The sequence below is a fragment of the Coregonus lavaretus genome (genome assembly GCF_964263955.1).
Source record: "Coregonus lavaretus genome assembly, chromosome: 2".
Lineage (NCBI taxonomy): Eukaryota > Metazoa > Chordata > Actinopteri > Salmoniformes > Salmonidae > Coregonus > Coregonus lavaretus.
Window position 1 is genome coordinate 39234307 of NC_139989.1, and position 13405 is coordinate 39247711.

Below are 13405 nucleotides of genomic sequence, written 5' to 3' on the forward strand. Positions count from 1 at the left end.
GTGGAGGAGGATGGACGCCACCACCATCTCCTACGCGGAGTTCTCCCGTCGCTTCAAGGCCGTGTTCGACCATCCACCTGAGGGCAAAGCGGCGGGGGAGCGGCTATTCTACCTGAGACAGGGGAGGAGGAGCGCACAGGCGTTCGCACTGGAGTTCCGGACTCTAGCGGCAGACGCAGGGTGGAATGAACGGGCCCTCATCGACCATTTTCGATGTAGCCTACGGGAGGACGTTCAACGTGAGTTGGCCTGCAGGGACACCAATTTCACCTTCGACCAGTTGGTCGACATGTCCATCCGTCTGGACACCCTGCTGGCCACCCGTGGACGTCCCGAGTGGGGTCCGTCCATTCCACCCTCCAGCACCTCCGAGCCGAGCCCTATGGAGCTCGGGGGTGCTGGCGCTAGAGAAAGGAGGAGGAGGAGCCCGAGGGGGCCTGTCCCCTGCACCAATTGCGGTCGTGGAGGGCACACTGCGGCCAGGTGCTGGGGAGGGTTTCCAGAGGGAGGAGACAACAGGCCACGCACTGGGGAGCCTTCCCAGGTGAGTAGACGCCCCACTTACCCAGAGCTCTCTGTTGTGCACTTTTGTATACCTGTTCTTTTTCCACAGGTTGCACCTCATTCCCAGCATAAGGCGCTAGTAGATTCAGGCGCAGCTGGGAATTTTGTTGATCTGAAGTTTTGTTTAGATTTAGGGATTCCTCTCCTGCCTGTTGACAAGCCTTTTCCTGTTCATGCCTTAGATAGCCGCCCGTTGGGGTCGGGGTTGATTAGGGAGATCACAGCGCCACTTAGGATGTGTGCGCAGGGGGGTCAGGAGACTATACAGCTATATCTGATCGACTCTCCTGCGTACCCGGTGGTGCTGGGAATTCCCTGGTTAAGTACCCATAACCCTGCCATTTCGTGGCAACAGAGAGCTCTCAATGGGTGGTCTGCTCAGTGTGAGGGGCGATGTCTGGGTGTTTCCGTGGGGGCGACTTCGGTGGAAAGTCCAAACCAAGTGCCCGCACTGCACATTCCGCCTGAATATGGGGATTTGGCTATCGTGTTTAGTAAAGCTAGGGCGATGCAGTTGCCTCCTCATAGACAGGGGGATTGTGCGATTGATCTCCAGGCAGGAGCAGCGCTCCCACGGAGCCACGTGTATCCTTTGTCTCAAGAGGAGAGAAAAGCTATGGAGACTTACATAGCCGAATCTTTGAGACGGGGATACATACGGCCCTCCACTTCTCCCGCGTCCTCGAGCTTCTTTTTTGTGAAGAAAAAAGATGGAGGGTTGCGCCCGTGCATTGATTACCGTGGTCTCAATCAGATTACTGTGAAATACAGTTATCCACTCCCTCTGATTGCGACCATGACGGAGTCATTGCACGGAGCGCGGTTTTTCACAAAACTGGATCTCAGGAGCGCGTATAACTTGGTGCGCATTAGGGAGGGCGACGAATGGAAAACAGCGTTTAGTACCACTTCGGGTCATTTCGAGTATCTCGTCATGCCATACGGGTTGATGAATGCTCCATCAGTCTTCCAATCCTTCGTGGATGAGATTTTCCGGGATATGCAGGGGCAAGGGGTGGTCGTGTACATTGATGACATTCTAGTGTACTCGCCTACCCGAGCCGAGCATGTAGCCCTGGTGCGTCGTGTATTGAGGAGGCTGTTGGAGCACGACCTGTATGTCAAGGCAGAGAAATGTCTGTTTTTCCAGGAGTCGGTCTCCTTTTTGGGTTATCGGTTGTCCGCGTCAGGGGTGAGAATGGAGGTGGACCGTGTGTCAGCCGTGCGTAATTGGCAAACCCCAACCACTGTCAAAGAGGTGCAGCAGTTCTTGGGCTTTGCGAATTACTACCGGAGGTTTATCCGGGGTTTTGGACAGGTGGCAGCTCCCATCACGTCCCTTCTGAAAGGGGGTCCGGTGCGCCTGCAGTGGTCAGCTGAGGCGGACAGGGCCTTTGGGAGACTGAAGGACCTGTTTACGTCGGCTCCGGTGCTGGCGCATCCGGATCCCGCCTTACCCTTTCAGGTCGAGGTGGATGCGTCTGAGGCCGGTATAGGGGCCGTACTCTCTCAACGGTCCGGCACGCCACCTAAACTCCGCCCCTGTGCTTTTTATTCTAAAAAGCTCAGCCCGGCGGAGCGAAATTATGACGTCGGGGACAGGGAGCTGTTAGCTGTAGTTCAGGCCCTTAAGGTGTGGAGGCATTGGCTTGAGGGGGCTCAACACCCTTTCCTCATTTTGACTGACCATCGGAACCTGGAGTACATCCGGGCAGCGAGGAGACTGAACCCTCGCCAGGCTCGATGGAGTATGTTTCTCGCCAGGTTCGTATTTAAAATCACATACATCCCTGGGTCCCAGAACGGTAAGGCAGATGCGCTGTCCCGGCGGTATGACACGGAGGAGAGGTCCGTTGAGCCTACTCCCATACTACCGGCGTCTTGTCTTGTGGCACCGGTTGTGTGGGAGGTCGATGCTGAAATCGAGCGGGCGTTGCGTGCCGACCCTAGCCCTCCACAGTGTCCTGTGGGTTGGAAGTACGTTCCGCTCGAGATCCGGGATCGACTCATTTACTGGGCTCACACGTCACCCTCCTCTGGACATCCGGGTATTGGCCGGACAGTGCATTGTCTTAGCACTAAATACTGGTGGCCCACGTTAGCCAGGGATGTGAGGGTTTATGTCTCCTCCTGCTCGGTGTGCGCCCAGTGTAAGGCGCCCAGACACCTGCCCAGGGGTAAGTTACAACCCCTGCCCGTTCCACAACGACCATGGTCCCACCTCTCAGTGGATTTTGTGACAGACCTTCCCCCCTCGCAGGGGAATACCACCATCCTGGTCGTTGTGGACCGGTTCTCTAAGGCCTGTCGTCTTCTCCCTATGTCGGGTCTTCCTACTGCCCTACAGACCGCAGAGGCACTATTTACCCACGTCTTCCGGCATTACGGGGTACCCGAGGATATAGTGTCTGATCGAGGCCCCCAGTTTACCTCCCGAGTCTGGAGAGCGTTCATGGAGCGTTTGGGGGTCTCGGTGAGCCTTACCTCGGGGTACCACCCGGAGAGCAATGGGCAGGTAGAACGAGTCAACCAGGATGTGGGTAGGTTTCTGAGGTCGTATTGCCAGGACCGGCCTGAGGAGTGGGCTCGGTATATTCCCTGGGCCGAGATGGCCCAGAACTCTCTCCGCCACTCCTCTACCAACCTAACCCCCTTCCAATGTGTGTTAGGTTACCAGCCGGTTCTGGCACCTTGGCAGCAGAGCCAGACCGAGGCCCCTGCGGTGGATGATTGGATGAGGCGCTCGGAGGAGACGTGGAACGCTGCACACGTCCACCTGCAGCGGGCCATCCGTCGACACAAGGCGAGCGCCGATCTCCACCGCAGTGAGGGGCCGGTGTACGCACCTGGAGATCGAGTCTGGCTCTCAACCAGAAACCTGCCCCTCCGCCTGCCCTGCCGGAAGCTGGGTCGGCGGTTTGTGGGGCCTTTTAAAGTCCTGAGAAGACTGAACGAGGTGTGTTATAGGTTACATCTGCCTATTGAATATAAGAATATTAACCCCTCGTTCCATGTGTCTCTTCTCAGGCCGGTGGTAGCTGGTCCACTCCAGGAAGGTGAGATAGGAGAGACTCCTCCGCCCCCACTGGACATCGAGGGGGCTCCGGCGTACACCGTTCGTCCATCTTGGACTCAAGACGCCGGATGGGGGGTCTCCAGTATCTCGTGGAGTGGGAGGGGTACGGCCCGGAGGAGCGGTGCTGGGTGCCGCGGAGGGACATCCTAGACCCGTCTCTCCTGTCGGAGTTCCACCGGGGGCATCCCACGCGCCCTGCTCCGCGTCCTCCTGGTCGTCCCCGAGGCCGGGGTCGGCGCACGGCTGGGGCCGCGCGTCAAGGGGGGGGGGGGGGGGTACTGTCACGGTTTCGGCCGAGGCTGCTCCTCCTCCTTGCTCGGGCAGGTGTTCGCACATGTTAGTGCGCCTTTAGTTTGACGCCTGTGTGCGCCTTTATTTCGCCTCCGGGCTTGTTGTGCTCGTGTACTACGTGAATATTTCACTAAAGTCTTTTGGACTTAGTTTCTGCGTCCTGCGCTTGATTCCTGCACCACACCCACCTTCAGCACCCGTGACACTGAACATTACATTTCCATAAATTCAATCCCATGTGTGATCAAAAGTGTGATCATTGAAGACATCTTTCACAATGTAACAAATGAAAGAAATGACAGAAACATAATGTTTAGTAGGCACTAGTGTACATCAAGCCTGTCTTGAGCATTTGGCCATAGGTTCTCATCGAAATCGCAGTAAATATCCTTATTTTTCATGCACCTGGGGAAAAACCTTTTGGTATGGCGAATCAAAGCCTGACATAGGTCTGGATTGATGTTATTGCATGCCTCATCGATGCCCTGAAAGAGGGTGGTACGCTTATGGGGATAGCAATCGTACATCTTCCACCTGTATTGTAATCGTGTATTGTATTTGACAGTTTTGTACTTCTGTATTGTAGTGATCCTGTACATGGCTCAGTTCATAAGAGCATGGCACTAGCAACACCAGAATTGTGGGTTCGATTCCCACTGGGGTCACATACCAAAATGTGTGGACTGTTGTCACTTTGGATAAAAGTGTCTGCTACGTAAATATATTACGGTATTACAGTACTGTTTTGGCCAGTGTGAAACCCCCCCCCCATCAAAAAGACCCCAGCAACTTCATTCTGGGGATGCATTTCTTTCTTGTTTTGGACTTGGATTAATTGCGTATTGGTATTGTATTGATATTGTATTACTGCACTCACTGTAGGAGCTAGAAACACAATAATTTTGCTGCGCCTGCTGTAACATCTAATAATATGTGTAATAAACATTGATTAGATTTTTTACATACAGTACATCTCTGATCTTGTCAATATCACATTTTTTAAAAACTTACTGTGAAGTAAAATCATAATAGTCATCATAGTATTCACATTCAAGTATACTTTATGTCATACTTTTTATGTTCTACTTTACAGACATACATTTTAATTATGTTGTTTCTAAAATCTGTAGTAGACAAACCAGTTTACATGTAAAATCTAAAGGTTTACCAAACGTTTAAGTGATCATCAATTAAGAGCAGTCGGATTAAGTAATTGTAAAATATACTTTTACAAAAGAGAAGAGAATCATATCAAAAGTAATGTGAACATTGCAATGTGAAATTACTTTATATGAACATGTATTGCAATGTGAAACAGTTTGGTGAAAAAGTGACCATATGATTTTGTGTGTTGTACTTAGTCAATTGAAAATGTGCTTAGTTTTGAAACAACTGACTTTTTGATTATCTGTTTTCAGTTTTGTACTAAGAGTTATGAAACTGTACCACATACTTGTGAAAATTGCACCAATCGATAAAAATAAATAGTAAATAATTTCGCTCCTGGGTGCTGATTGGCTGAAACCATGGTGACTGTGAAATATCAAGGCCACTGCACAAACAGCAAGACAAATAGTTAGCTCAGAATTGATCAAATAAAGTTTAACACATCAAAACAAAAATAAATGCATTCCACACTCCGGATGTCTGTGTGTTCTGCTCTGTCATCGTCTCATAATGATGACCCCACAGCTCCTCTCTCTATCCAGCTCCTCTTTAGAATTCTAAGAATTTCCTCTCTCGCCATATAAATGCAAATAAGTCATAAAATAACCCAAGCTGCAAATAGACCTGAAATGAATTGTGGGGAAGAAATTAGAATGAAGAAAAAGAGTGGGTTCTACTTTGATGAGCAAGCCAATGAAGGAATCCTAAGTGTTAGAGAGAAGCGTGGAAGTGACTCACCCTGTTCAATTAAGCTTCTCTCACACAATGAGACCTTCTCATTATACTGAATGCAAAACACTGATGCTGCTTTTGGGTTTTGTACCCTCTCTCAACTGCCTCAGCCTCCATAATAACCTTAATAGCCATGGTACCACACACACGCACGCACACACACACACACATCTTATATGACAACAAAGTAATGTGGGTCGAAGTAAAAACCAATGCAGATCAGATCCATCAGAATCATGCTCTTTGGCTATATGCAGCTAAATACGTCCACAGTGTACAGTATTAACAAACCAAATGATGTACCTACTGTTCTGTGTCGGGAGCTCTGGCTATAAATAAACCACCAGCAGCCGTCAACACTTCTATAAACACTAATAGGACTATAATATTTCACCATGTCGTTTGACTGATCGGCCGTGAAAATTCTTATGAGATTAGTGTGCTGTGACAAATCAGCTCTGCTCTCTTTCAGCCCCCGTACGTTCTCTGTTCTCCAGTCCAACTCCGAGCCAAATAGTACGAGACACACAGAGAGACAGGGAGACACAGGAAGTGTGAAATGAACATTGGCATGAGAACTTAGCATTTGAATGGCACTGACTGTCATGTCACTCTACCAGACATGAATGCAGGCTTTGAGACTCTTTCTGTAATGAAAAGCGCTATAGAAGTTGAATACATCATTATTATTACATGTTCTCTAAATAAGGCCTCTGTCTAGATCACTATCTGACTATTCCATGTGCTACATCGAATGTACGTTAACAACAAATATTCTTTATATTTCAAATCAACATTACAGATCGTGGATCTAATAAACAATTTCTAAGAATAAACAGTATGCAATATAGTGTAAATAAATACTTATATAGAGATCTCCTCATTTTCCATTTGAAGTTTATTTACAGTTTGACTGAGGAAGTTTCCCTCCTCCCTTTAATAGGCTGTTTAAAGCTCAGTTCCCCCTTGTCTCCTCCTCCCCCCTCCCCCCTCCCTCCTCAGACCCCCAGACCCGACGCCTCTCTCCAACTGTAGCTGGCGCTGTGTGGAAGGAGGATGGGAATGGGATTTGATCTACCGTGTGAAGACTGGAGAGAAGGCCTGCCAGTGTCTGCTCTGCTTTCCTTTCCCCCTCAGCCTCAGCTAACCGTCTTCTGTGTCTCTGCACCTCTTTGAAGATCAAGTCTCAAGAGGATGTGTGTGTGTAATCATATTTGTGTGTTCCTCTGTGTGTATGTGTAAGTGAGAGAGCGAGAGAGAGGGACAGGGAGAAAGAGAGAGTTTTTTCTTTTCTTTTTCAAATCAGCCTTTGCCCAACTCTTAGGTATTTGTGTGTTTCTTAAGAAATTCAATTTTATTGGTTGTTTGTTAATGTGACTGTGTGTGTGTGTATGTGTGTGTGTATGTGTGTGTGTATGTGTGTGTGTATTTGTGTGTTTGAGGTAGCAGGAATGGGAGAAATCAAAAGAGGAGTTGAGAATGTGGGCTCCTGCCTGGGCTCGTGATTGTTTCTGCTCTTTGCTGATAAACGGAAGCTTTCCCTGCTGTCTAATCCCTCGCACCAAAACAACCTACCGCAGTACACACACACACACTTCAGATATCCACAAATACAGAAACGCAAATTACTACCTTCCGATTTAATAATAAGAACATTTCACACAGAGGAACACACATGCACACACGCACGAGCGCGTGCATACACAAAGACAAAAAGCGCACGCATTCACACTCAGAGCCCAAATGGACTCCCTATCAGCCACCACAGTGAGTCAGTGAGGATGATAAGAGCTCAGGTAATTTGGAACGGCCTTATATTCTAAAAACATTAAAGAAGGAACAAATAAATATGTTTTATTTTAACTGTCAAATCTACCAACTACAGTCTGCAACTCACTTTCTTTCTCTCTTACTCGCTCTCTCTCTTTTCTCTCCCGCAGTCATGCAGACAAACACACACACACACACGCACACGCACACACACACACGCACACACACACATACACACACACACACACACAGAGAACATAGCACTCTCTTACCGTGGAGTTGAAGCGCAGGTGGCAGATATTGCAGGAGATTATCTGTTTCTTCTTGAGTGGCTGAGGGACGCCAAACGTGTGGTTGATCACCGCCTTCTGCACCGGGTCCATCTGCAGGTCAGACAGGAGACCAGGGGTTAAATCTATCACTCCATCCGTGACCTCTGACCCCTGATACCCCTATAAATCCACTGGGTTTGACCACAACAAAATTGCTTGGAGAATTGGAGATACAGCTAAAGCCAGCCTGAGGATACAATGGCATGCGAGCTCTGATCCAGGGCAGTATACTGGGAAGTAGTTAGAGAAAGGGACTTTGGGCAGACAATATAGACGATATGTCACATAAGTTATACTGTCTATGTGCCTAAAGCCTCCAGAGGTTCCTGAGCGAGGGAAGATATTCTCTCCCCATCACAGCTGATAGGGTGTGTGAGGCCAGAGCCAGGGTGAGTGCTCTGTGCTTGATTAGAATGGCTGGATTACATGATGACAGCTGATTTCAATGTGGCCCTCATCAGCACGGTATCAAATATAACAATCACCCTGGATCCTTCCCCAGCCTGGCGTCTGGCGCTGCCCTCTCCTCCGAGACAGAGAGTGGGGTGGGGGGTGGCTGTGCCCGCTGTGGAGGGCTGGGTTGGAACACCCAGTGTAACCAGATATATGCCTTCCCTGGCATCACTTCACAACAGGCCTCAGAGGGCAGGAGGTGTTGGACCAGTGGCTGTGTTTGTGGAAGGCACTGGCTATTGCCTGATACACAACACTGAACAATGGCTGCCCCTCAATACACACACAGGCATGAACACACACACACACACACACACACAGAGCCTTCTCCTGTGAAAGAGATGAATGTCCTGTTTGAGAGAGTAGTCTCTCAAAGAAAACAGCTCTGTTTCTGTGTTGACTCTAAATAATCTGTTTCCAAAGGCCAGGTGTGGTGTGGTGGGGAATAGAAACAAGAATTAACCTTAAACACACCTGTTTTACAACCCCCATCCCATGTAACACTGCTTACCTGCTGTTCCCTCAGGGATAACCCTGCACCCTTCTATTCTGGCTCCTTAAACAACGCGGTGCAGTGCTGCTACCTCAGGGATTAACTAACCTTTCCCTTCCGAAGCCAAAACCGCGCCATGGAAACAGAGCTCCCCTACACCGTGCCCTCTGGCCACCTTCGCAGGGTACACCGCACACAACTATTTGTTTTAGGGAGCTGAGATAATGTGGCCATTGTTCGCCCGCAGCCATCCTGAACAGGCCGGTATAAATGCACCTATTGTCCAGCCCGCTTCCTCTGTCCCCCTTCCCTTCCCTCCCCTCCCCCCTCTCCCTCTGCAGACAGGAGCTATCTCAAGGCAGGCCGCAGCTGAAACGGTGATGGAGTTTCAGGGTAGGTGCAGGGAAGGGGCAGGGGGAGAGGAGGAGGGGGAGACTGGGGTCTATTTAGCTTGTGAGACAGGTGCATTCATCTTCCCCCTGCACACGCCCCGAACAACGTGTGCCTCTGCCTCACCGGGCCCCAGAGAACCTGAATGTCACCATTGAGACTGAGGCTGAGTCCCAAATGCCACCTTATTCCCTATAGTGCACTACTTTTGACCAGGGCCGGTAGTGATCTAAACTGGGAATAGGGTGCAATTTAGGACACAGCCTAGGAAAGAGGAAAGGTGAGACTGGAAGAGGAGGCAGGGTCCTTGTGATTAATGCCATAGCTGTATTGGTCTGCTGTGTGTTATATTAGCTAGGTCACATAGCCGCTATAGGCTAATTATTCTGTGCCAGAAGTCTGAGGTGGGTGTTATTTGCTGTTATTAACTCTTGAAGGCTGGTTGAATTCTACGGAGTTGGTGGCAAGCGAAAGGCTACGTAGCACATCTGCTAGCTGTATGCTAGAAAAGCAGTGGTTCATAGATTACTTAATAGTGTGGTGATAATGTAGTTTTCTTGTGGTGTGTTTTCTTCTGTGCTGGAAGGCAGGTTGTATGCATACTGCAGCTACTACCATTCCCTGTTACTACTACTAATACTACTGCTCTGACTGGTTGGCTAGTTTACTCCCTGGCTTTGTGATTGGCTAGGCAGGGTTTCCCACCGAGCTTCCTGGGTGACCCGTGGCTGTGGGTGGTGGTCTGCTGGTGATCACACACAGAGAGAGCCTTTCACTTGGAAAGTCTGTACCCCACCATCCGATACAGGACACGTGCACGCTCCCAGACCACCATCAGATGCAGGACACGTGCACGCTCCCAGACCACCATCAGATGCAGGACACGTGCACGCTCCCAGACCACCATCAGATGCAGGACACATGCACGCTCCCAGACCACCATCAGATGCAGGACACGTGCACGCTCCCAGACCACCATCAGATACAGGACACGTGCACGCTCCCAGACCACCATCAGATGCAGGACACGTGCACGCTTCCAGACCACCATCAGATGCAGGACACATGCACGCTCCTAGACCCTTCACCACTCCCCATGCTCCCCATATATCCCTCCACTGGGTGAATCAGCACCACAGATCTCTGTGGCTCATCTCTCCCTCTCATCCTCCTCTTCTCAGTCCTTTTGAAAGGCTGTGAAGTGTAGACTGGAGGAAACTGAAGAGGCTTATGTTTCATTTAGAGTTGGTGGAACTTGAGAGGGCTTCACACAGAGGGAAAAAGGATGTGAACATACACACACTGTCCACAGACTGTAAACGAAGGATCAAGGAAACAGAAACATATAAACTATATATACAAAAGTATGTGGACACCCCTTCAAATTAGTGGATTCAGCTATTTCAGCCACACCCGTTGCTGACAGGTGTATAAAAATCGAGCACACAGTCATGCAATCTCCATAGACAAACATTGGTAGTAGAATGGCCTTACTGAAGAGCTCAGTGACTTTCAATGTGGTACCGTCATAGGATGTCATCTTTCCAACAAGTCAGTTCGTCAAATTTCTGCCCTGCTAGAGCTGCCCTGGTCAACTGTAGTGCTGTTATTGTGAAGTGGAAATGTCTAGGAGCAACAACGGCTCAACCGCGAAGTGGCAGGCCACACAAGCTCACAGAATGGGACCGGCGAGTGCTGAAGCGCATAGAACATTTAAAAAATCGTCTGTCCTCGGTTGCAACACTCACTACCGAGTTCCAAACTGCCTCTGGAAGCAACGTCAGCACAATAACTGTTCGTCGGGAGCTTCATGAAATGGGTTTCCATGGCCGAACAGCCGCACACAAGCCAAAGATCACCACGCCAAGCGTCGGTTGGAGTGGTGTAAAGCTCGCCGCTATTGGACTCCGGAGCAGTGGAAACGCGTTCTCTGGACTGATGAATCACGCTTCACCATCTGGTAGTCCGACAGACGAATCTGCGTTTGGCGGATGCCAGGAGAACGCTACCTGCCCCAGTTCCAGTGAAGGGAAATCTTAACGCTACAGCATACAATGACATTCTAGACGATTCTGTGCTTCGAACTTTGTGGCAACAGTTTGGGGAAGGCCCTTTCCTGTTTCAGCATGACAACCCCCCGTGCACAAAGCGATGTCCATACAGAAATGGTTTGTCAAGATCAGTGTGGAAGAACTTGACTGGCCTGCACAGAGCCCTGACCTCAACTCCAACATCAGTGCCCGACCTCACTAATGCTCTTGTGGCTGAATGGAAGCAAGTTCCTGCAGCAATGTTCCAACATCTAGTGGAAAGCCTTCCAGAAGAGCGGAGGCTGTTATAGCAGCAAAGGGGGGACCAACTCCATATTAATGCCCATGATTTTGGAATGAGATGTTCAACGAGCATACTTTTGGTCATGTAGTGTACATACGTGAACGCACACACACACACACACACACACACACACACACACACACACACACACGCACACACACACACACACACAAACACAGAGCCATACTGTCTGTAAGAGAAGGATCAAAGACTCACAACATCTTAATCCTAGACACAGAAGCATCTGAAGCAATGTAACCAGCAGACTGCAGGTGGGTAAAGCTGTGTGGCTTATAGGTGTGTTCGAAAACAAAGATATGTTGGCTTATCTCTGGGATGCTGGTATTAAATCTTCCACCATGCTAAGGGGGGAAAACACTCCAGGAATAAAGATTATACCTCAAAGCCCAGGACAAATGAAAAGTTTCAAATACTACAGGCTGTAATGAGAGTCTGTGGGACCTGGAGACAAGTCTAGCACCGTGAGGGGTTGAGGGGTCAGCGGTCAATAAAACGGTCAATAAAACAGTAGTATGGTTGTTGAATATTACATCATCAGAATCCCTGGACGCCCAGTCAGCAGCTCAGCATGGAGCAGAGACTCTCACTCAACCGCTCCTCCTCTGTACGGCATTCTTTCTTTCTAACATTTTATTTAACATCACAGTCAACAACAATAACAACACAACACATACAACATATACACAAAACAACAGCGATGTCGAGGTCTTCCAAAAGTAAAACATGTTAGAATATGCAAATTAGAAACGAATGTAATTGTATTCTACTCAACTAATTACTCTTTTTAAAAACTTTTTTGTTGATGTTTTTTTTAAACAATTTGTTTGTATTGTTTTTCCATGGTAGATAATCAAGCATATTTCAATTTCATACATTGTCAATATATATCCCTTTCCCACCCCCTCCCTACTCCGCTTCCCACCCACTCAAATTATTATATGTACTTATTTCTATTTAGAGTACAGCTAAAATACATTAACTATATTTTAATTTACAGTTCTCTTAACAATTTCACTCGTACTTCCCTTCCCACAAATCCCCCAAGAACAGGTACTGTATTCTTCTGGTCACCTTGGTTCCCTACCTCTCTAGTGGGTGGAGCCTTTGACAATGTCCACACATAGGTGGGTGTGGCTCTATAACACTAACAGATATATTGGAATTGAAGGTAATGGCATCAGGCACTTTGAGTAGCCTATTTTAAGCTCATAAAAATAACATAATATTTTACAGACAAAAGGTATTTTGAGTTCACACCAGCTGTGTGGTAGTTACGTAGATATGACTAGGCGATGTTGATGTGCCATGCCGTGCTGTGTGACTCACCGTGCTGAAGTTAGGGAAGAGGCTGAGGGGGGACGATCCATTGAGCCTGAAGGGCAGGAAGTGCTTGAGGTCGAGGTGGGGCTGCAGGGGCCGTCCCGGGACAGGCAGGGAGGCCAGGAGGGGGTTGCCCTGGGCAGAGGTGCCTGGACCAAACACAACAACACAACAGGGTTAGACAAACACTCAGAACAATCATGAGAGACATTTTGATGTCTCTTTTTCTGTCTCTTCTCACTATCAGTATCAATATCAGGTAAGGTGTGAGGTAAGGTGTGAGGTAAGGTGGGAGGTAAGGTGGGAGGTAATGTGGGAGGTAAGGTGGGAGTTAAGGTGTGAGGTGAGTTGTGAGGTAAGGTGTGAGGTAAGGTGTGAGGAAAGGTGTGAGGTAAGGTGTGAGGTAAGGTGTGAGGTAAGGTGTGAGGTAAGGTGGGAGGTAAGTTGTGAGGTAAGGTGGGA

The 13405-nt window shown here is 48.8% G+C and overlaps 1 protein-coding gene across 1 annotated transcript in view; it reads right to left on the reverse strand.

Annotated features, from left to right (window-relative positions):
• The window catches only part of LOC311148219 (zinc finger protein 385D-like), a gene marked incomplete at both ends in the record, with an annotated part of 152517 nt that overhangs the window by 13226 nt on the left and 125886 nt on the right, over window positions 1-13405 (reverse strand). Inside the window, 2 exons of the mRNA XM_084185106.1 lie at window positions 7873-7983; window positions 12950-13092. Of these exons, the coding sequence (XP_084041232.1) occupies window positions 7873-7983; window positions 12950-13092 (254 nt within the window). The remainder of the gene's footprint in view (window positions 1-7872; window positions 7984-12949; window positions 13093-13405) is intronic.